The sequence below is a fragment of the Cuculus canorus genome, chromosome 10 (assembly GCF_017976375.1).
Source record: "Cuculus canorus isolate bCucCan1 chromosome 10, bCucCan1.pri, whole genome shotgun sequence".
Taxonomy (NCBI): domain Eukaryota; kingdom Metazoa; phylum Chordata; class Aves; order Cuculiformes; family Cuculidae; genus Cuculus; species Cuculus canorus.
In genome coordinates this window covers 9,828,870-9,853,020 of record NC_071410.1, presented here as the reverse complement: position 1 = coordinate 9,853,020, position 24,151 = coordinate 9,828,870, and the positions used below count along the sequence as shown (strand labels likewise).

Here is a 24,151-nt window from a genome sequence, read left to right as displayed (position 1 = left end):
GGACCAAGAGCTGGAAGCGCCTATTGACTTGTAAACATTCTCATCTTTCTTTGGTTCTGCCTGGGCTTACTGTAGAAGGAAGAGATCCTTACATCTACTGCAACTATATTATTTGAGGTGGATTGTTTTAGGCAAATACATGTATTTGAATAAAAGTCAGCACAAATCTTTTTGCAAAGGTTATGTTGAAAGAGGAGCAGTGCATAGATTCCTAGCCCTGGTTTGGGACTTGCTGAAGGAGACAATTCCTCCAGACTGAACTGAGTGGGACAGAGAGATCTGTGTAGAGCTGAAATCACAGTATCTTGCAAAAGGGACTGATGCCTTCTGCAGTCATAAAAAAACCCAGGCACCTGATTGAACAGATATCTGCATGTTCTGTCACACACATAGGATGTGTCCAACAGGCCACACCAGACTTTTCCAGGAGCAAACTGAAAGCTTGCCTTATGTCTCCCTACCTCATACACAAGAAATTACTTTGCTAATCCCAGTTTCATGGCTGATACCTCTCCCCGTCTTCCTTAAGTTTCCCCATTTCCCTGTTGTGTTTGTCCAGACAATTATTCCTTATTGTAATTTGCATTCTCCACAAGGGACCTCACGCTGATGCTGCTTTGCCAGGCTGGACAGATGATTGCTTGTATTTTTGCTCTTTTGTCAATGCCCTGCTCCTTTTCACTGCATCTCAGAGGCAGCTCACATCACAGGCTTCTTAATGCTGTCACTGCTTAAACCTACTGAAGACTAAACATGCACTTCCTCCAATATCTGTGATAGTTGTACTTGTGCAGCAACCTGACTTGCAAACAAACAGGAGACATATCAACAAAAGAATTGTAACACCCTCTCCTGCTCAGTTATCAAGACTTCGAGGTAATGTGAGTGTTAAACTAAATTAAATCGTATGCCTGGTCTGCAGATGGCTGTGCAACAGTTTCTGTTATCTTGAATGAGATATGGCACGAAAAATCATGATTACACATTACTGGGCAGGGAGCAGCTACTATTGTTTACATAATAGAAACTCAAGTTACAGACAGAATTTAACATGTTCCATGGAATTACCTGCCCTAGCTAAGAGGTTCTTGGGCACAGACCAGAAAGGGTTTTCATCTCCTCTGGTCCCTTATTCAGACCCTAAGAACAGGTTGGAGAGTCCCATGCTCTTCTTAAAATGGGAAGAAAGCCTGTCATGAACACAGGGGATTGTTGCTTCTTTCCTCTCTGAACTGCACACCAGGCCTTTGTTTTGCTTCATAAACTCCTCCAACAGTGGAATAGGGGACAGGATAGGGAAGAGGTTTTCCTAGAACCTGCTGATGTGGAACACAAGGATGTGTTTTATTCAGAGCAGCCGTACACTTTATAAGCAACTTCCTTCTGATAGCAGCCACCAGCTATTGCAAAATAGAAGAGGAAAGAAGCCATCACCAAGAGAATTGGTTTTGCCAAGAGAAACCCAGTGAGAATTGTGCAACTTTCTAGTGTCCACTTCTGTGTTTGCAAGCTACGGCAGTTTGCTGACACCTCCAGTTTCCCCCTAGTTTGTGTCACAGAGTAAGTGGTTTTGATACGCAAACTGCAAGAAGTACAGGACTCCCTGTTACAGCAGGTTGACCTTGTCTGGACAGCAGCTGCCCACTAAGCCGCTCTATCACTCCTCCCCACAGTGGGACAGGAAGAGAGAAAATAAGATAGAAAAGAACTTGAAGGTCAAGATAAAAGAAGTTTAATAAAGCAAAAGCAGGGCTCTGCATGGTAGCAAAGGGAAACAAAAGATATATTCTCTATTTCTTATCAGCAGGTGAAGTCTGGCCACTTCCTGGGAAGCAGGGCTTCAGCCAGCAGAGCTTCTGCCCCAGAAGATGGGGGGAATTAACTGGGGGGGGAATTAATTCCATCTCAGCCAGACCCAATACAACTGTTTATTTAAAAAATTACAAGAAACTTTTAACAAAATCACACTGAACAGCGAGGTTCTGAAAAGCCAGGCAGCACTGGGGGCATCATAAAAAGAAATGCTCTGCAGGCTCTGGCCAACGCAAAGGCTAGATGTACAGACAAGCACCTCCAAGTGGATAACACCTTGTTCCACTTCTGTCATGCAAACAGTGATATTCCTTTGTAAGCAGATGAGGTTGTAAATGAGAAACTTGAATCTCCTGTGCATCCCCACAAGGTGCCCAGGCACCTGGAGGCTCCGATGGTGGTAAGCTTTGAAGAAGTCCCATTTGAAAGCAACCATGGCTGCAGCTGCAGCTTGGAGGAAACCACCTGCTTAGCTGCGACGTGAAGAGTGTCATAGCACAAGGTGTGTGTGACATGCTGTATTTCTTCTTACCTAGAATCCTGCAGAGCTGTCCATTTTTTTTCCCTTGTTGCACAGAACATCCTCTCTAGCCCAGAAGGAAGGGGGAATGAGTACATGTGTATCCACAGTCTAAGGAGGGTCACCTTTTGCTGGAACTTGGATCTCTCTCCCTACCCCAATCCAAAATGAGACAACAGGGCTAGCTCTGGAAGGACAGAACCCTCTATGAGCTAGGACCCACAAGGCAATTAATAGATCGCAGGCTGATGATTTGCCTTCTGCATTTGAATGATCTTGCCAAAGCCACCTCTTCCCACATCGTAGTCTGTCCGGTACTCATCTCGCACCTGGGGCACAGCAAAAACACAGATATCAATACCCTGCACTGCCTGCCTTCTGCTAGGCTTCAGAATCATCACCCCCTCACAGTTGGTGGGGAACCAGACTTCAGGTTAGAACCACTTTGACTTGTTTGAAATATCTTCAAATAATTCACCAAAAAGGTGGTAACTGAGGTGAAAATGAAGTTTTTCTCCCCTCCGTACTGGAAATCTGCAGAGGAACCTCACCTTCGCATTAAGGAAACTGTTGCACTATAAAATTGGCCTGGTAGCCACACTTCCCCTCTCCATTCCAGTTCCGTATCATTTTGAGAACACTACCTTGGAAAGCAGAAAGTTTGGAGTCCTAAACAGAAATGGCCTTAAGTTCTATTACTAGCTTTTAACACCAGCCATCAGTTACCTTAACAACCTGGGAGTGGCTGAAGTTCATTTTAAAGCCTTTACAGACCATACATTGTTCCTCATGAGACAAAACCAGCAAGCAGTACACAGTCTTAGAGGGATCCAATACAAGGTATTTCTTTACCTGTCCTCCAGTCTTTCCTCTTCCATACTGCCGTCCCTCCTTAAACCCTGCATCCCAATCAGTTCGAATGATGCGGTCATCTAATCGTGTGCCATTGATAAACCGCATTGCATGTTCAGCATCTGCTCTTGTGTAATATCTGAAGCATACGATAAGGAGAAGTAGAGCAGATTATTTTGTTGGGTAAAGGGAAAACAAAAAGAATGGTTGCATTTCAGAAGCAGAAAAACCCCTGCCTTCCAGACTTTTCTACTCTTCTTTGTCTTCTCTATGGGACCAAAAAACGTGCTCATATAAATTCAAGCTAAAAACAGCTCTCAGAAGGATTCTGAATTTTAACGTTAGTACCTGCACAGACAAGAAGTACCTTTGGATCACTTACTTCACAAGTAGATAAACAAACATGTTAAAGCCTGGCTAAGGGCAATAAACGTTTAATATACCTTTTTATACTACGTGAAACTTGAGCAAATTTGGACAATAGGGGCGAGCCTCACAGGAGAGCTTTGCAAAGACAGTTCACAGACCAACACGTACAAGCGTGTAGCCTGTGCTTGGGAATACTGCCATGGTTTGTTCTGCTACTTCATAAAGTTAAGGTGAGAAAGTGAATGCTTCCTCTGGCCACACAACAGCTCAGACTGACAATTGTAACAGTTCTCATTTTGGCTCTAAAATCATTAAGGAAACTAATAAATTAAAGGAGCTGTCTGCCACCTCCAGAAAGTACAGCAGCAGTAGCACTTTTCACCTACACCGCTGTAATCGGTTTCTCAACTAAGGCCACGGTGGGGAAGCAGCAAGGTTGTAAGGGAAGCCTCTAGAAGAAAGCACTTGACTATAGGAAAGGCATAATGGCCTCAAGCTGCACCAGGGGTGGTTCAGACTGGACAACAGGAAAACATTTTTCATGGAAGGGGTCATCAGGCACTGGCAGAGGCTGCTCAGGGAGGGGGTGGAGTCACCATCCCCGGAGGTATTTAAAAGCCGGGTAGCCGAGGTACTCAAGGACATGGTTTAGTGACAGATAGGAGCGGTTGCACTCAATGATCTAAGAAGTCTTTTCCAACCCAGTGATTTTATGATTTTGTGATTCCTTCTTTTCAGGTTTTCCACAGCTAAGCTCGCTGTGCAAAGAGGACCCAGCGGTGACAACCACCCACGGGCTGACAGGAGCGGGGAAACAGAAAGGATACTCGACAAAGCAGAAGCCGCAGGGGGTTTTCTTGATCTTGTCCAGCCCCATGACGATCCTCTTGACGTCCCCGCACTTGGAGAAGAGCTCCTGGATCTGCTCCTCGGTGGTGTAGAAGGACAGGTTGCCCACGTACAGCGTGGAGGAGATTTTCAGCGATTTCTCCTGCAGCTGCCTGCTGCCCTGAGAGCGGAGGGGAGCGCAAAGCGGGGTGAGCGCCCGGTGCCCGTTCCGTCCCTCCGCCCCGCTCCTCCCACCCTTCCCCGGCCACGACACCCCCCCCCCCCCGCGCCGCCCCCGCGCCCCGCCGCACCCGGAAGTGCTGGTCGCGGTACTGGCTGATCTCGCAGTAGGAGTCGCTGTTGAGCCCGCTCAGCGTGGTGTGCAGCAGCCCCGACATCGTGCCCACCCGGGCCCCGCTCCCGGGATCCTTCCGGAAGCGCCGCGCCGCCGCGCGCACCCGGTCCCGCCACCTCGCCCTCCCATTGGCTCTCGGGGCTGTCAATCACTGCAAGGGGGGCGGGGCGTAGGCGAGGGACAGCCAATCGGCGCGCGGAGCCACCGGACCCGGCGTGCTTGTGCGTGCGTGGTGACGTCACGGCGCGCCTGAGGGCTGGGCGGGTGGCCATGGCGGAGGCGCTGGAGGGCCCCGCCCGCCGCTCCCTTCCCGGGGAGCGCTCGGGGGACGCCGCTCCCCCGGCCTGTCTTATAGCGCTAGTGCAGGAGTTGCTGAAGGAGGAGGTGCCGTCGCGTGTCGCCGCCCTCATCGAGAAGCTCTTCGAGGCGGCGGGGAGCTTGGCTGGGGCGCGGGGCGGCGCGGCTGAGGTAGAGCCCGGCCTCCCGCCGATTCAAGAGCCGAGGGCTCACGTGCTTCGCGCCTCCCGCCACCATGCGGCGAGGCCGAGCGTTCTGCGCTGCTGAAATGTAACCGGAACGGTCTGGGGTTTCATCTTTAACCTAGTAGTGCGCGAGTCCAAAATAAAGTGGAAAATGTTATGTTTAAAAGTTCAGTGCGGGGTGTTGTAAATGTAAAACGGTGCATCGTGATAGGAAAACTTCCTGGCATCGGAGTGATGTTAAGGTTTTTATTTAGTGTTCTCGTAGCATCCATATGATGGTGCATATATTTAGGTGAAGAAATGCGATGAGGTTCATTCTGCATGCCTGTTCCCTGGTCACTGTCCCACTTTTACCTGTGGGATTGTGTAACAGTTTCATGGAGAACTCGCACCTTTGACTCTAACACAAAAGTTAGTTGCACAAAGATGTGGACAGGTCGTTACTGTGATACACATGAAAAATTGTTCCTTGTCTTGTAAATTTCAATGTGACCCAAGTCCAGGACAAAATTAAATCTAATAGAATTATTCTTCTCAGATTGAAGAGTGTGCAATAAGCCTGTGGAACTGGACTGTGACCAAACACACGGCTTCTGTTATCAATGATGAGCAAAGAGCTAAACGTATGTATGTGTTCTCTACCTTCCTAAATATGTTTTGTGTGCTGTAGTGTGAAAAGAAAAAGCTCCCTGCTGAGAGGTACGTGTGTAGTGCTGTAGATTCCTTTGGATCTTTGCAGAGAGCGTGTAGACAGAGGGAAACATACAACTGGGCTTGTATAATCACTTCAGGAAGAAGCATCCTGGTGTAATAGTGATCTCCTTGGGACGCAGAATCAGTGTAGGCATTCCTGTCACTCCCCCTTTCCATGCCAGAGCATTAGTGAAGGGGTGATGTGACCAAAGGAAGTTTAGACTTCTGGTTACAGTTTATATCAGGTGAGATTCTTTCTTTAATGTAACTATTTCATCAGTGTTTACATACAGAAAACCTCCTAATTAATCTTTTACTTCCCTGCTTTAGCCAGGTATACAGCTGGTGGGTTCGCTCTGAGCCGAGAGCAGGGCTTGGGGAAAAGCAAAAGTCAGCTTTTTGTCTGTTCCCTCAGCCTGTTCTTTATGTGGTTCTGCAGGATTGCAATATCTGGCTTACATTTTTGTCTTGAGGGATTATAGTCAAAGTTATGTATAACCTACATCAAATAGATTATATCAACGAAAGGGAAAAGGGTATGTTTACACAAAATAAATAGTAATTATGGAGCATAATGTTCTTAGAGCTTGTATCACAGCTGAAAGGCCAGGGAGAGGCTATTTTAAATACTTTAAGTGGTGTCTTTTCTGTCCCTGATGTATAAGGAGGGCCTGAAAATATTTTTGCTTTTTACTTTGAAAACATAAAGATTATTAAACTTCATTTCCCTCTTTTGCTGAAGGCTGTTTTGAGGCTTTCAGGACATGTTACTGTAAGCATTGCAATGTAATTAAGTCTTTCAATACCGTGTATTTGGCTTAAACTCTTTTTAGAGTGTTTAATAGATATTTTGATGAGAATATATATATTTTTTCTCACTGCCTAAAAAGCAGTTTTAAGGAGCTTGGTTAAAATTCAGCCTGCTTTGACTCTTGAAGCTTTCATTTTTTTCCATCTGTGGTTTAGAATGTCAAACAGTGGCAATATCAGATAGGGCAGGGCCTGGCCTTCTTAAAACAAAAAAGAGAAAAGGGGACTTAAAAATGTCTGCACTGTTTCCTTGCAGTCCGATTTGTTGCTTGCAGACTGGTGTGTCTCTGTGAAGGCAGCGATCCTTCGGAGGCGACAATTCGAAGGCAGATTTTGGTAAGATGATGGGTGAGCGATGAAGTACAGTTGATCGCCAAGGGAAACCTTTGAACCCTATTACAGTTGCTTTGCTAAAGAAGTGAAATATACCTGGAGTTTTGTGGAATATGCACTCTGAGGGGGGGCCTGTATTATCGCAGGGATACCTTGCTGAGCCAGTGCCGCTAGGATTTGTTGGACAATGTGGTTAGCATCACATCTTTATGATATAGTGAAATGTTATGTGAGCAGCATATTAATTTATTTCAAAATCTTATGTATAGGAAGGCACTGTAAGTCTTATGCTGCATCTAAGTGTTAAAGACTTTATTCAGACGTGAGAGGCACTTGTCAGAAACTGAAGAGCTGAAATACCCCTCTTCTGTGTTAGATACTTGCATCAATGAGATGAGATCAGTCGTTGCCTCTCTTGAAAGTGACTGTGTTTTCACGGAACACTTGCCATTTTGTCCTTCAGATGTCTATGAAAACTGGGAAAGGATGGATAGATATTGGAAAAGCTGATCTTGCCGATGGATTTCTAGAGATTGCCATGAGTGTAAGTTCTTTTCCAGTTTTAGTTCCTTATAAACACACCTATTTGTAAGTTCCTTGGTGATGTCTGTGCTTTGTTCCCCAGAGTATAGAAAAGCTGTATGCGAAGTTACTTGAGGGGAGCAATGGTGAAGCAGATATCCATGCACACAAAGCTGATGTGGAGAAGAGCGTCTTCAAAGTACTCTCTTACCAGGCTGAATCAGTATGTGTTCTTCCCAGTTTTCCATATAAGTCACTAGGGTTATGGAGGGAAACTCTGACCCAGTTATTAGATGTATGAGTGCTTGGCATTGAAGACTTGCTGAGGGGTGCATTTCCTTCACTTAGATGTAAGATAGGAGATCTTGTGTTTGCATTCAGTGTTGCAATCATTTAATGATTTTTAATTTGCCTAATTTATCGCAGTCATTTTTACTGTGGTGTTTATATCTTCTAGTTCAGATTTGTTGCTCTCTGATTTGGCTAGCATGGCTGTTTATAAAACAAGCAGCTGCCTTTCTGAATCATAAGTGTGTCAGTTCCAAAGGTGTCCTATGCTTGACTGAAGAAGGTGGGGAGGACTGGTGTAGACCAGTGGGTCTTCAAACTGCATTCATGTAACACGTTCACAGCGGGACTAACCACTCTGGAACGCTCGAAATACTGTGCTAGTCTTTGAAGCTAGGCTGGTTGAAAGCATACGAAGGTAATGTTCATCATAGCTGCAAACAGCCAAGGTTCGTATCTAACAAGTTGATGTTATAAGCTACTCGTGCAAATTGTCTGTAGCTTGTGACTCTGCAAACTCACGAACATCACCAAAGCTATTAGTATTATACATCACCAGACAGAGATCTTTTCTGAGTACCCTCTCTTCCATGACTTCGTGCATGCTGCTTTCCACATAGAAAGGCTTTAAACAGTGGCAGAATCAGTATAAAATTACAAGATTTGGAAATAGCGTGTCCCATGACATTTGATATTGTCTTTAAAGTCTCAGTCCCTGGCATCATACAGTGAGCTAAGAATCATGGTGATAGCTATTAAAAGATAGCCTAGCGCAGTGTGAGAGAAGTCTGAAATAGTGCGAAAGGTTTTCTGGGGAAGCAACAACACAAATTACAATAATTTGTGTCTAACTTAGAAAATATAAGTTTTGTGAGGCCTTGTTGTGTCTGACTGAAGTTTTTGAGTACTTTATCAATGGTATAGAGTATTAGAGACGTACGAGTGCAGAAGATGTAGTCGCCTGCATTTGTCGGTAACTCCACTGACCTCAATATCTAGGAGAGTCCTATTTCCAATTTTCTCAAGAGCTTCCCTAAACAGGCCAAAGCAGTGGCCAAAATTTTTAATTTGTTCATGGGGGACCCTAAACTGTTGGGCAAGTGGTTTAAGGTTTGCTGAGCTGTTGTGTCATCTTAACTTCTGAATGTCTGAATGAACTTGTTCGGTGGTTTTGGCCTTTTCACACTGCTTAAGGATTGCAGTGTTTTTCTGGATGTCTTTGTCATCTGCAATATATAGAAATATACAGAATAATTGTAGCGCTGTAAGGACAGACAGCTAATCCCAAATCTAGCTTTACCAAATGGGAAAAAAACCAAACCCTATTTTAGAGACTCAGTCTTTTAATCAATTTTAAAGATAAATTGCTCACTAACAGCATGTTGGCATACTCTGCTGCTTTCATAGGCAGTTGCTCAAGGGGATTTTCAGAGAGCGATGACGTGTGTGCAGCGCTGCAAAGATATGTTAATGAAATTGCCAAAAGAAGTAAGTGATACCGTCTTTATCATTCCAAAATTTGAAAATATGCTTTCCTTTCTATATAGTAAAGAATATCATATGCCCTGTAAGATTTTGAAAAGTACTCTGACTTGTGCATCCCTTCTGTGGTTGGTTGCTTCTTCCAAATTTTTGTACTACAGTTTTTTCATGAAAATATTTTGCATGAATTTTTGCTTTTTTTTTCTTCAAATTTCATTATTTTCTTGTTAATGTGGTTTATAATTTGAAATAGAATCTTAAACTCTTTCTAAAGAATGAGAGAAAACAAATCGGTAGTCAAGGCAAAAAAATTCTAAATTGAATATGCCACCTACTCTTCTGCAGAACCAGATCTTGTGTGTTACTTCTTCACTTGTACCTGTGTGAACTTGTGCCTGGAGAAAGACGGGATGAGAGAGGAGCTAGGTTACTAAGTTTTTGATATGCATCACTACCTTGAATACTAATTTTCACCTTCATGAAGCTGTGGAGCTATGAATAGAGGTTTCCTATTGTACTAAACTTTTTTTTGTAGTTCTTGTGTCACAGAACCACATCCAGAGAAAATAAACTCTGGCATATGCAGACTAGTTCTTTGTTAGCAAACATGAAAGTCTAATGTGTTTATATCCAAATAAACTTTCCCACGTTTATTTTCATTCTATTCCTTTAATGTTTTTCAAATATTTAGGAATCACTTTGTTTCTTTCTCTGTGGAACAGGTAGTAAAATTCAAAGGGGTAGATGTGAATTCTGAAGTGGAAATGTGGGACGAGTTAAAAACACTTTTTTTTAACCAATTAAACTCCAATTGATTTTGAATTGGTTTTTGTGATCTACAGGCCTTGTTCAGTGCATCCGAGTGACTAAGTCAGTTGCAGTGGTCTAGCTTTGATTTGGATTGTAAGAGCAGATCTTCTCACTGGAATTGTTGAAAATGCTCCCTAGGATCTTTGCATTAGTGTTCCTCTTTTCATTGGAAGTGAATTTCGTGCTTTCTGCTTAAACTTCTCTATTAAATAATATTAAACTTGTCATGATGAATGGTCTTCACAAACTGGGAGCACTGATGCAGACAAGGACAAGGTTTCTGATCATGAGAAATACGATTTACTTTTGGTTTAAAATGATTGCTGGGTGACTTCAAACCTTTTGGACTACTGGGTAGCTGTCAGTCCTTGACTCTACTGGGCTCCCATTGTGCCAGAGAGCACTTGCAGAGTATCACAAGGACATTGTTGCATTATGTTAATGTATGGTACCACAGATCAGCTGGAGAGGATTTGTGGATTTGGTCGTCAGTAGTCTGTGAACCACAACTGGGAACTCCTGTCCTACAGGTTAAAATGCCAGATTTCTTCCAAATGCTTGTTCAGAGAGGCTCCAGGTTTGTGGGGTTATTTAGTGTTATGATGCCTGGAACACAGTGAAATAGTACTGAAAATAGTATTTTAATTTTCCTTTGAAGTACTTCTTTTGCAAGCATGCAAATAAATGCATGGTATGCCACAGTACGCCTACAGCATTATGCTAAATACTTTGCATGAAACCCTCTCAGTACAGTAAATTTTCTGTTCTGAAAGAAAACGTTCACAAATGAACTAATGAAGAATGAGGGTTTCACATCTGAGAGCAATCGAGTTTTTTGTTCATGCACATTGAATCTGTGTCTCTAGTTTGCAGTGAGATAATAAATTTGAAGCAAGATGTGCTGCCTCTCATTCTTGTCTGAGGATTTGAAATCTGTAGTCACTTGCAAGAAACATCATTTATACTTGGAAAAGAAAGTTACTGCAGAGGCAAAATGGATATAAATATTGGCAACCTCTTAGCACATAAAACGACTTTTCTGTCTGTTCTGTGGATGACATATGACAGCTGCAAGTCATTTCAAAGGAAAGACAAGTTGTTGTGAACAGACATTGTCAGGGCTGACTGAGAAAACAGAAAGTAGCAGTGCTCTGAATAATCAATTGTTCAAAGCCCGTGTTCTCCCAAAGCTTGTAAGGTGGATGATCTTTTTTAACCCTAGAGAGTCACGCTGGGAAGAAGCATGACATGGAAGAGGTAGAGTCATCTTCACTTAATTGTATAAAACTTTTTTTGTCATTTTAAAAAAAAAGAAGTTGTATTCATTTTTCCCCCTCAGCTTTTAATTTTTCTTGTTTGCTTTACACAGTTCTAGTGCTTTCAGTGTGATTTCTTGAAGGAACTGTCTGGGCTCACGTGTTTCAAGAATCCTGCTGGTTTGTGTGTGCTGGACTGGTTAATGATGCTTCACTCTCCCACACAATTATGATTTCATTTTAGTCACATTCAGTATCGCCTTGTATAAGATCAGAAGGGGTAACTAAATATCTTTAAAGTAAAATGCATTTTCAAGAACTAGAGACTGGAGTGCCATAGGTCTAATGATGTTTCTACAAGAACCTTATAGACACAGGGGTCTTTTTATTGCAGACCTGTTACCTGTCAATTCTCTGTTACAATTTTGGAGTGGAAACCTATGAACAGAAGAAATATGAACAGAGCTCCTTCTGGCTCAGGTAACGTGCAAAGGCAAACAAAATGAAATCCTGCTTTTGAGATGTAAAAATATGCATGAAGGAGAGGAGTGAGCAAGGAAGAGCAGGGATCTAATTAAAAATGTGAGAATACAAGGTTTTAGCTGAATGAAATGAGCTGAGCACATACTTAGTGACTGTCTTACCATGTTGCCTGACATTTATGTGTGCTTTCCACATCAATCTTCATGTCATTAGAATGAAAGTCATCTTTTCACAGTTCTTGTCAATTCTCTCCCTAGCATTTCTCCCAATGCAATTGATTTTGTGAAGAGGCTGTTCTCAGTTCTTCTGCCATTCATAAATAATAGTGAAGGGATTTGAAAACTTTGGAAAAGAGTAGATGAATTCTTTTGACTGGTTTTAAACGGATTTGTTTTAAACATTATTTGAATTTCTCATGAAGGAGATGCTTCATTGAGAGCAAATTTTTGACTGATGAAAGACCCAAACATGAATGTGAAAAATAAATTGTTAAAGCCAAAAACGTAATGTGGAAGTACTAAGGAATAAAAGATGTCAGGAGGAGTATCTTCATGCTAAGGTCACAGCCTCAGCTCAGAATTTTTTTTTTTTTTTTTTTTTTTTTTAATATCTTGTTCTTTGTTTTTAATATTCAGAAGAAAATGAATGTCAACATGTCAAATTAAAAATAGTTATGGTCCCAAATGTTGTCCAGGAGGATTTGTAGAAATGCTTAGAATTAGTTGTAGCTGGTGCTTTGGGGATTATTTTATATTTTATTCTTGTGGAAAACTAAATACAGAGTCTTGATGACAAGATTTGAAGAAAAAATAAACCTTTGCAAATAATTGTCCGGAGAAAGAAAAGTAGCTCCCTCTAGTGGCTTAATATTTCCCTGTACTGAGAATGTATTAAGATTGTGAAACAAATGCCTGGTTACTGTTTTTTTCTTAAGAGTTCTTCATTCGCGGCATTTGCAGTCATATCTGATTTTATAGAATTACTACTGTGTTTTCTCCTGGGTAGTGGTTTGTGCTGTCATTTAACTTCTAGAAAAAGAATGGGGAACCATGACTCCTAGGCTCTGTTTCTGTCTCTGCTATTGATTTGCTGTGATCTTGAGACTAGGTCATGTACAACATTTGTGTATGACTATATTATATATCAGATGAGAAGAACACTCACTTCTTCAAAACCCCTGTGGCTAAAACTGATGAAATGTTTCAAACTGAAATGTTTGAATAGTAGATGTTATAGAAGGTGGTACAACAGGTTGAAGAAAGTGATTGAGTACAATTTTTAATGTGAGGATTTAGAAAGAAAACACTGTAGTCTTACTAGAGTTAACACTGAGATTAACAACATATGATTTATGTTGTTTCTAACTGATTAAGAAGTGGGAAAGGATGGTAATGTTGTGCATATTGGAATAGTGGCTGGATTTGTCTCTGTCATTCCATTTAGTTCTAACTTTTGTTTATCATTCATAGCCAGAGTTATGACATTGGGAAGATGGACATGAAATATACTGTTGGCAAAGAAATGCAGGTAAGAATTAGAGAAATTGGTGTTTACAGCTGGGCGGATTTTGATAACCCGACTCCACTTCATCCTCTGCCACTGCTCTGCCAAACCCGATGAGTGCTTCTTTGGCCTCCTCTTTAGCGCTGTCTGCTGTCAAATTTTGCAAAATTGCAAGTTCAGTTGCTGTGAGTTCAGTCACTGATGGGCACCCTTAAATCACATTTTAATCTATGTAGATATTTCACAGAAATTAAATTGTAGAAGTAGGGCTGAAGTAGACCCTGAAAGTCCATCTTTTTTTGCCTTCCCTCTCTTCTTTCAAGGCAACATGAGTTACATCTATACCATTTCTGATAGGTTTTGTCATGTCCTTTGTGAATTGCTGTGCTGAAGACTGAATATGCTTCAGAACAGAGCAGTTGCTTTTTATGTCTGATACCAGGCAGGCATTTTTTTGACTCAGAGATCTTTTATTTTTCATGACCTTCAATTTTAAGTCTTTTGTATTCATATCTATGTTCAGATGTGGCTATTTTTGAATTTCAACTTCCAGGATTTTTTTTTCTTCCCAGGCTAAAGTGCTGCGATTGTTAGCTACAGCGTATTTCGAGTGGGATTGCAGTCTGTATCTTGACAAGGCATTGAAAGCTATAAACTTGGCAAATCAGGTAGCAGTGTGTTACTCTGTTTATGGTTTGTAGGAGTTGAAACCCAAGCGTTTATTAACATACTAACATGGACCACATTCATCACTGGTGTGTCTTGTTTTCTTTGTTTTGGTTTTCATACCCATAAGTATGTTTTGATGTTTCGAACTTTTTTATAGAGAAATAATTCTTTGCATGTAGATGAAGAGCTGTCTCACTGCCTTGTATCTATTAATAGTGAGGTCCTTTGATATATCAATAAAATTTCTTTGACAAATATTCATGAAAACTGTACAAACAGAGTAAACTACAGGGTGGGCCACGTGAGGTTTATAGCAGCTGGCTTTTTATGCACCAGACCTTTTGTCTTGCTTTGGGTTATAACGGATACATCTGTACAACATTTTGAGTCTCAATCTCATTATCTGTACAAATATTTGAGGAAGAACCAGACAGAGTTCTGTTTTGAAAGCTGTGTAGCCATGCTACATCAATCTTAATTGAGACAATTAATTTAACTATTGCGCTTTGCTAGCATGACTGCATTTCTTCTGGAACCTGAAAAATGAGCTGTATAAACATAGCAGCTACTCTGAAGAAAGTTCATATATCTCTAAGCAGTCACTGCAGTGAGGTATCTTGCTCTTGCACAAATTTTATTTCCCATATAAAGACTTCTTTGTGCTTCTATCTTTTCAGGTTGGTTTGAGTAGCTTACATTTGAAAAAATTATATTTGTCTTTGGTTGACTATTTTTAAATTTCTGTTATCTGTTTCACAGAAAATGAGTCGTAAGTATAAAAGCCAGTTTTAAATGAAAGCTCAAATTCAGTTTTCTGCATGCTGTTAAAACTTTCAGAGAGGTGATGATATACAGATTTGTGAGATCACGTTAAAAGGCAGTGTATTTTAATCGTTTAAATAATGTGTTACTACAGTACTTATGTCCTTTGCAGTTTTTATTGTATTTACTTTCACATAATCTTTTGAGGTGGAAAGTGCATTTGTCATCATGTTTGATATGTATGTTTTGATATTGCCTGGAAAACTAGAAGAACATTTTTATTCTAGAGTTGGAAGTGTGCAGGGTTTTAGTGAAAGCTCCAGTATACAGTCTTCATTATTTCCTTTTGCTCCCATTGTTGTTCTCTTCTAAATTTGGCATTATTATAAGCTCCTTTGAATTCTGATCACATTCTAAAGTTATCCAGCCAATTCACACATAGAAAAGCAGGAAATGTTTCTATCATTCAGTATTGTTCAGCTTCCATTTAAAAGAATTGAAAATGGGCCACAGCAAAATGAGGATCATGTATCTCTTGCTTTCATGATCCTCACAGTCTTTTGGCAGTATAAGAATAAATAATAAAGATGCATATATTTTTTTAAGAAGAAAATATTTCCAGTTGCCTACCTATTGCTTTGGTCACTAAAATGGAGCTGAAGAATACAAATATAGTGGAGTGTATGTGATTTCCTGATATTTGTCTGTCTTATGAGTGTGCTGGACTCTCACAGAACTTGTATTTTACAAAGAGCTGTGCGAGTAACGTATTGTTTTTCATTGTGCAGGAGAATTTGCATCCAGCAGGTTTTTTTTTGAAAGTTAAAATTCTTCTTAAAAGTGGAGCATCAGATGAAGATATCAACTCAGGTATCACAGGTCTATATAGGTTTCATAGTAAGATCATACTACTCCATGTCTAAGAAGATGGCCTGAGCTGTAGATAGGCAAGAAAAAAAATAAATCCCCTTCTCGTGTGTTTTAGAGGAATCTTCATTAGTTAAATTTTGTTCTAGTTTTGGAGTGCAAGAGGTAGTAGTCAGTGTTCACAGAGGAGTTATCCAGGTGCTAATGTAAGTTTGAATTAAGCATGATTTCATTTTTGTTTAGAATTTAAGTAGATTTGCAGGAAATAGGGAAAGGGGAAGACTCTGAAGCCTGTTACAGTGACAGCAGTGAAAATGTAGCAATGTAAAGGTATGATTTATTTTAAATATATGCCTAAGGTCACTCAAACAGGAGATGGATTGTCTTTTGCGCAGTCAGCATAGAAGAAAGGCTTGGGAAACGTTGCTGTTCTCTGTGTGATTTTGCAGGTTTTGGCCAAGAGGCATCAAATGCTGACCAGTGTGAATTATAAACATGTTACCAGCGTGTATTTAGTTTATTTAGGGCATATAAACTCTTTTCTCCTTATTCTTCAAAGTTGTGACTTGAGACTACTGATTTTTCGATTGGTAGGAGGGGAGAAGAAAGTTTTTTCAGGGACTTTTTTGTAGAAAGCATTATGTATCAGGAGAAATTTATTTCCATAACTAATAAAATCTTAAGGAAGAAAGGTTTTGTTCTCTTCATGGTTGGAAAACATCAAATGCATAATGAATGCTCTGAGAAATAAATTTTGGATGAGGTGAAGAATTTCTTGTAGTGAGCTGAATAGTTTAAATGATGCCAGACTAGTGGGAATGGAAACCCCACTTCAGATTACTCCTGGGGAATTTCAGCCAGCTTTCAAGTGGACAGTTACTCAAAACTTACTGTTGCAGTAGTTGGCTTCTGTTCTGCAGTTTGAATTATGTTACCTATCAAAACAAACTCTGGTTATATTTAGTAGCAGTAAGACTTTAGTAATTTTTTCCAGCAAGTTTATTAATGAGTGGATGTCTGTATTCTTCGTGTATGGCTGGAAGAAAAGAGTGTTGTGTCCTTGTGCTGCAATTTCTCTTTCTTTTGGGTGAAGATTCCTGCTAAGTTTTAGGCATTTGACTGAAATCTTATGTTGTACAGAGGTGCCTTAGAAATGCTTCCTTTAACAGGTGTCACAGTCGTGTCCCTGAGTGTTCCTTCTCTGATCTCATGCAAGCTATAAATATATAAACCTTGTTGCTAACCATCCAACAGTCTGGCAGTTTTTAAACTTTATCTGAGTGGTCTAAAGCTGATACTTTCTTATCAGCACCAGTCAATTCAACAGCTGATGCATTAGGCCTAAGTGGTTCCCACTGCAATGTGATACCAGTACACAGTGTGAGTGCTGACCTCAGCCTTAAGTGGTTCCTGCTGCATAAGGATGGGATATTTTGATGGAAAGCAGCTTCAGGCAAAAATTTGTGCTACTAATGCCTATGCTGTTCCTGTTTAAAGAGACAGAGGGCTAGAACTGCAGGACTATCAGTCTCACCTTTCTGTAGTACTACATTAATTGTACAGTGAAAGGGAAGTCAAAGCACGATAGACATGTTTTATTATTCCTTTTGGTTTAGAATTATTATATTGGGGTGATTTTGTTATTTTTTTTTTTTTAAAGATGCTGTAAGAGGTAAATGGTAAACTGAGCAGTTAATTATACAAATTGATTATTTAATCTCAACTGCTTTGTGTTCTGTCTAGCTGTTTCAGAATTCCTGCACCATGAGATGTCTTTAGACTTTTGCTTGAATATTGCCAAACTGCTGCTGGAGCATGGCAGGTATTGAAAGCATCACTAAGTGGGGTAAACACAATATTTGGGCTTTGTAGATGTTCTTTTATAAGCAAGGATAGCTTTTATACAATGATACTTTATTTTGAATAAAAAGGAAGGTAGTCCAGTGAAACAGGTTATGACAGCAGCAGAATAGCGTGTCAGATGATGAGTGGCAATTTACAATATGGTAGCCTTACTTTGGAATGGTTAAGATTCTTCGTATGTAGTTTTAATATATACTTGGAATAATATATCTGGAATAATATATATGTATGAATCTTGAATTATCTGGCTGAAATGTTCCTTCCATATTCATTAACCAGCCCTCAGGATGAAAGAGTTTGAAGTCCTAGAGTCATTCTTTTGAAAAACAATGTAAGGATGAACAAGTTACAGCGAAATAAGTTGAAGCATGATATTTCACGCTGTTGAATGCCATGTCATTATTACTTTTGTAAATGCTTCTATCTTGCAGTAAATTCTTATTCTTTCATTTTGAATTCACTCTCTTGTGAATACTGTGGAACAAGGATGTGCTAATAGGCATTACTGCTGAATGGATGAACTGCAGTAAATTCATACCTTGAGCTGCTCTGCCAGTGTGATTTGTGTGGCAGTGGTATCAATGAGAGACATATACTGTATGGTGTGAATGTTATTCTTTAGAATGGGAAATTAACCGCTCTTCTTGTACAGCCTCTTAAAAATGCATCTCTGTGAATAGGGAATCAGTTGGTTTTGATTTTCTGAAATCCGTTCCTGAACGATTTCAGTCTTCACCTGACCTTGGAAAAATTACTCTGCTGCACATTGAGTTCCTGTTGCAGAATAAGAGGGAGCTGCTTGCTAAGCAAAAGATTGAAGAAATTATTATAGGTCTGTATATATCTTTTGTTGCTCTTTACTGAAAACTGGATTTTCACTTTTTTTTGTTTATTCTCATCTTTCTTAGTATTTGTGTCTGTTTTCTCTTATGTTTCATTTGCATGGCAGCTCTTAACTTCTGTAATGAATGGCAGTCATGATAAAGTTCACTTGCTAGAACAATTCCTCCTTATTGTAGGCTGTGTGTGACTGATGCATGTGGGATTAGAAACATTTATCAGAAGTTCTGTATAATATTAATACTTGGTCCTGTTTGGGCTTGGGGTTTGTTTTTTTCATAAGCAGTAAATTAAATACTGGGTCCTGGCTGAAACGATATCTGTGTCAGTGGTTTTTGTTATGGGCTGTTGGACAGTCTTTCTCAGATAGTTCTGAGGTGCTTATCAGTGTGCTTCTTGAAATTCTTGTAAAGTGATGATTTGCATTATCATCTCAGGTCATTATACTGGGAAACAGCTGTTGCCTGAAGCCTTGAACAAGCTGCACATCATTTTGTGGGACAGAGCTGCCAAACATTATGAGGTTTGGGACCAAACAGTAGTGTTCTTATTTGTCTCAGTGAAAATCAGGGTCTGCTTTTTTTTGTGAATTCCGTGGTATGTCTGTTTTTGGTGAGAGTGCAAGTTGTTACTAAGATCCCCGTTTCACTGGCACTACTTTTGTGTTCATCCAGCTGGGTGCTATTTACTATGACAACATTAAGTTTCAGGTAGTCTCATCTCAAGGTTTGTACATGGGAACGTATAGCCAGAATTGATCAGCCAAGGAACCTGTAGAGCCCATCATCTTGGTTCTGTTATGGGAAGGGTACAAAAACCTGAAAATATTCTTTACATTGAGTTGTTTATTTTACAGTTCTTATCCTCTGGCTGTCAGTTGTTACTTTAAGCTGCTACTCCTTGTGCATAGTATTTGCGATGTGCATCGCTCTTCGAGGGGAAAGGTTACATTAGAAAGTACTTGGTTATCTAAATCTTTCATTTCCTATGCCTTTTTTTTTTAATTTGGGAAAACATAGGAATTTAATCACCAGAATAAGGGTGTGTTTGTTTTTTGCTTTTTTTTTTTTTTTTTTAAATTTCTTAGGCAAAAAGCTATTCTGAAGCTCTTCACTGGTACAATTATTCTGCCAGCTTCTACACACCTGGGCAGATAGATCAGAACTTGGCTAAGCTGCAGAGGAACATGGCTTCTTGCTATCTTCATCTGAAACAAGTTGACAAGGTATATTATATAAAATGTATGCGTATACTTATCTATTTATTTGCATTGTTTTTATTTTTTTAGGTATTCCATTGTGACTTAATTTACATCTTCTTATGTACCTCTTTTGCTTTGAGGGGGTAATTGTCTTTGCTTATCTTGCATCATCTGGCAGAGAGACATTGTCCATCATCTTAGCTGCCTCTTAGGTGCCTCTTATATCACCTGTTGTTCTAACGGGGGAAAGAGTCCACCGGTTGTATGACCTTGTCTTTCTATATCAGGTTTCCTCTCAGATTAGAGGTCCTCTTCTCTTCAGGAGAGATGAGCCTTGGCAGGAAAAGCATTTGACGTGTCTCATTAGGACTTCCCGCAGCAATGTGTTAGCTCTCACATTGCAGAGAAGTGCATCTCCTTCTGTCCAGGCCTTCTGGTTTGGGGGTGTTCATCTTCACAGTACAAAGTGACAGAAGGGCGTTTAATTTTTCAGCATTCTCAGGGCTTCTCTTACTTTCTGATTCTGTAACTGTAATTTTCAGGAATTGGCTTTTTCCTCAGTCTGGTCATCATCAGCCTTTGGTGCTGTCTTCTGCTCCTCCTAATTTTGCTTTTCTTTCCAGGGAAGATGTTGCTAAACAAAACTTCTTGAGTAATGCTATAAATACCAACAATATAACCATTAAACAGTTTGTATATGTTTTTAGTTCTCTTCTATTGCAAATTTTATTACCAATTTCAAGATGTTACTATGCTGATTTCCTTTTATGTCCTCTGTGAATAGGCTAAAGAGGCAGTTAAAGAAGCAGAGAGGTGTGATCCAAGCAGCATCTTTACTAAATTCAGTGTCTATAAGATTGCAGTGATGGAGAAGGACACTGATAAAGGTAGAACTTGAAAGATAAAGTCCCACTACAGGGAGCAGAAGTGCCAATATATTAGTAAATCCTGAGCAGACTTGGACTGTGCATCTTGAGAAAAACACAGTAGAGGGTAGCTGGAAGAAGGGCCTATAAAGTCATTGAAACTGTCAGGTTGGAGATTTAAACTGTTGGAGTGGGATGCTTTTAATACACAATATGCAAGATGTAGACTCCATTGCCGTATCTGATATTGTTGGAATGGAGCTCCTGGCTAGGAAGTCTCTAATTTCCTCATGGGCATAAACTATAGTAGCATCCCAGGGTGAGAATCGTACATTTACTGTTTCTAATATTCTTTTATATTGCATATACAATATAAGAAAAGGATACTGAGCTAAATGAACCTTAAAGGAACAATTGTTACTGTTCTTAATTTCTCTGGACAAGTGGAGCCTGAAGTTACCAGAAAATACATGAATTACTAAGAGGACATTTCTCTGTAGACTCTTTCTTCCTTGTAATGCGTTCTGCAATTTCGTATTTTAATAAGGATCTTAGGTCAAGTAATGAAAATTGAGAACTACAGTCTGTACTTACTTAGAATACAGAGTAACATGCAGAGCTTATTTTCTGGTGAGTTCTATGCCAATTAATTGTTCTCTATACATCTTTTTAATGACAGTGTAATTTTTTCACATAATGCAGAGTGGGAACCACAGCACAGTTTGAACATAAAAGTAGCAGCATGCTTAGTATAAGCCAAGATGTGGGAGCTTGGAATCATGCCCAGGCAATGTATCAGCGAAAGTCTTCTGTCTTTGGTGACAAACAGTTATTTAGCAGAGTAAAATTTAGGATATGAGATAGAGTTTCGTTTGTATGGCATCCTTGTTTCCTTAGATTAGTAGCTTGGAAGTCCTTTTGGCAACTCTCTAGGAGGAAATGCATAATTGTGGAGAAGCGCTGGTATGGTCAGGTTTTTTTGTCTTGGTTTTTCATACTGTGAAAGGCTATAATTTTTTAAAGTTGTTTCTAAAGCCTCATTAAAACAGTAGAACTTTCCACCTGCCAGTTGCTTCTAAAAAAAAATATCACTTTCACCTATGTATATTTCAGCTGTGGAAGCAGTTATCGAAATGGGGAAGCTAGCGGAAAAGTCATCTCAATGTGAAGACAAGCTGAGACTGGATGAAAATACAGGCACCAACCTCCTGAGTTTAGCTGCCCAGATTGCTTTAGAGGTAGAGCAGATAATGTTGCTTTTACTTTGCTTTATTGATACAAGCAGGACAGCTGTTACTTCTGTACCCCGCCCTGCTTTTAATATTTCTTTGTGTTTCATGCATTTCTTAAGTATTTCGTGCTTCCATGACCAAGGTGTCACACAAACGTGTTGTGTAATGCAAAGTAGATATTGATTTCATATATAAAGAAATCTTATTTTTTAATACTTCTTCAGGAGAATAAAGGTTTATGTGTTATAAATGTTGGTGTCTGGAAATAACGTGGTGTATTTCTGTAAAATTTTCCTTAGCAACATGTTACCTCTTTTCCTGCATCTGGGATTTGACCTTTGATGTGCTAAGGAGAACCTGTGTGCAAAATACAAGCAAATTAGCAATGAAAGTCTGTGAAGTGACTTTTGTCCCTCCTGTTTGCCTCTTGATTGGTGGCTTGAGTGATATCTGAACTGGCTGATTACATTGGCATAATTAGAAGAGGCTTTTGGTTGCCTGTTAGGGCTTTGTTCCTAGCACTGCAGGCATGAAAGCCTTGCCGGTCTGTACTGATGCTGTTCTTGCCATAGGCTCTCTGTGCATGGAATCATATGATCTCTCCTTATGGTTTTCTCTTGATTCTGAGGCTCTTTTGTGCAGTCTCCTTTGTTCTTTTTCCTGCTCATAGACTGCGCAGAGTTTTGGAATGTGCTGTTGATTTGTTTTTTTCTATGGTTTGGTTTTTTTTTTTTTTTTTTTTTTGTGGTAACTGAGGTAGCACAGTGTATACAAACATGCTTTAATTTCTTTTCAGAATGAACAGCAAGTTGTGGCTATCAAAGCTTTGGAATATTTGTCTGCACATTTACAAGACTGCCGACAATTATTTGCAGCTTTAAAGTGAGAATTCAATGTATTTACAAGGAAAGAGAAGGTTTTCTTGTTTATTTTCCAAAGAGAATCTGTTACATTGAGGAAGGTGGAAAACTGAGTAGATAAAAGATGAGTTAGCAGTCTTTTTGGTGCTGCATAAGTACCTCAAACCTGATCTCCTAGTATCTACAGATGTTCCAAGTCTCTCCCAACAAACCGTATTAGTTGCTCTGAATTGTATGGTTATATTGTGGTTTGAACAGGTGAACAACAGCAGCTCTGAAGAGTGCAACAATACATTTGGTGAAAATACCAGTTTGTATCCTCTGATGAGACGGTATCTTCTTATTGAAATATTCCATCATGTTTATAAAAACAAACGTTCTGAGACTCATGTATTTATTCCAGTATTTGCTTAAAGCTTTTGTGAAAATACATTTACTATTACATGACTTAACAGTGATATACAAAATGAGGCGGTAGGGTGGGAAACAGTGTAATCTTATTCTCGGTTTGACACTCCAAATTCTGTGAGTTCTGCAGTCTGACAGCATAAGGAAGAAAAGTGGGATCCTTTCTAGAAAATTAGGGCAAAGTACACTGTTGGAAAAGAAAAATCTTGTTTCTTCATTGCTTGTTTGTCTCATATTTAGGTGTTTGGTTCGTCTTATGCTGTCAAAGATTATGTCAGAAAGCGAAGAGAAAAGGTGAGTCCATTTGCAAAACCATTTTCATGGTTTGTATATGTTGTGGGTATTACAAGTGGTGTAATATTTTCTTGCTGAGCTTATTTTCTTATAGAATAATTAAGATTTAGGTTTTTTGCTAGTAAGAAGTCCACCTAGATGAGTTCCCAACTTGACCTTATGACATCGCATGGGAACATCTTTTCTACTTGTGTAACTTTTCCTTTAAATATTTGTTCTTTGCCTTGCTCTATATTAATGTGTTGGACTGTCAGGTATTTTTGTTGGGGAATGTGAGCTCTTAACCTCTTTAACTTTGACAATAGGATGTGATATCTTACAGAGGTTCTGAGTGAGAACTTCCCTTGCTGAAGATGAGCCACTTCACAAGTGGTGTGTTGGCTTTGAAGTAGGAAGACTGTACTGCTGGATTTCAGCTGTCAGGGAAACATCTTAGTGTCAATAGGGTTTGAAGTTTAACTTGCAGCCCCAACAACTGAGAAAATCCCCTGCTGTACTTCTACTGTTCCTGCAGATCAATAAAACTTTTTGCAGGCCTTCAATACTCCTTCCGCATTTTCAAATGCTATAAATTTCCAATGCCCGAGATGTTTGTTGGGGGAAGGATGATTATATCCATAACTACAGAGATGTTGTATTCCAATATAAATAGTGTGTAAGAAAGTTAAAATATTTTCTAAACTTAATTTTTCCTCCGTTACAGAGATGAAGATATCGGTTCAATGCTTACATACTTGGCCTTGGGTATGCTTTTGTTTTATTTACATTTTCTGTAGTTCTTCCATCTGTGAACATTTTATGATATGATTAGGTCCATACCAACCAAATGTTTAGTCTCCTCATTATACGTTTTCTAAAATGCTCTTTGAGGCACCTTTTGATGTTTTTCAT

The 24,151-nt window shown here is 39.8% G+C and overlaps 2 protein-coding genes across 13 annotated transcripts in view; one reads left to right on the top strand and one right to left on the bottom strand.

Annotated features, from left to right (window-relative positions):
• Positions 1–1,783: 1,783 nt before the first annotated feature.
• LOC104069034 (nuclear cap-binding protein subunit 2) lies at positions 1,784–4,851 on the bottom strand. The gene is made up of 4 exons (XM_054075686.1): positions 4,693–4,851; positions 4,381–4,562; positions 3,185–3,323; positions 1,784–2,661 (listed from the first exon to the last, which is right to left on the bottom strand). The coding sequence occupies exons 1-4, from the start codon at positions 4,777–4,779 to the stop codon at positions 2,563–2,565; spliced, it is 507 nt and encodes a 168-aa protein (XP_053931661.1). The 5' UTR covers positions 4,780–4,851; the 3' UTR covers positions 1,784–2,562.
• TEX11 (testis expressed 11) overlaps positions 4,451–24,151 on the top strand; it is a 36,321-nt gene continuing 16,620 nt past the window's right edge. For 6 of the 12 annotated variants that reach the window (XR_008451474.1, XR_008451473.1, XM_054075661.1 and 3 more), the window contains exons 1-19: positions 4,872–5,204; positions 5,757–5,841; positions 6,978–7,057; positions 7,518–7,598; positions 7,680–7,799; positions 9,272–9,352; positions 11,807–11,892; positions 13,365–13,422; positions 13,971–14,066; positions 15,618–15,699; positions 17,440–17,518; positions 18,240–18,391; positions 18,837–18,922; positions 19,487–19,624; positions 20,385–20,487; positions 21,580–21,704; positions 22,495–22,580; positions 23,207–23,260; positions 23,964–24,004. Coding sequence is in view for 10 of the 12 variants with exons in the window: in XM_054075661.1 (XP_053931636.1) it covers positions 5,007–5,204; positions 5,757–5,841; positions 6,978–7,057; positions 7,518–7,598; positions 7,680–7,799; positions 9,272–9,352; positions 11,807–11,892; positions 13,365–13,422; positions 13,971–14,066; positions 15,618–15,699; positions 17,440–17,518; positions 18,240–18,391; positions 18,837–18,922; positions 19,487–19,624; positions 20,385–20,487; positions 21,580–21,704; positions 22,495–22,580; positions 23,207–23,260; positions 23,964–24,004 (1,831 nt within the window). In the remaining 2 variants the exon portion in view is untranslated. Of the gene's footprint in view, positions 4,591–4,871; positions 5,205–5,756; positions 5,842–6,977; positions 7,058–7,517; positions 7,599–7,679; positions 7,800–9,271; positions 9,353–11,806; positions 11,893–13,364; positions 13,423–13,970; positions 14,067–15,617; positions 15,700–17,439; positions 17,519–18,239; positions 18,392–18,836; positions 18,923–19,486; positions 19,625–20,384; positions 20,488–21,579; positions 21,705–22,494; positions 22,581–23,206; positions 23,261–23,963; positions 24,005–24,151 lie in introns of those variants that run through there. The other 6 variants (XM_054075670.1, XM_054075667.1, XM_054075662.1 and 3 more) reach the window with 6 other exon arrangements.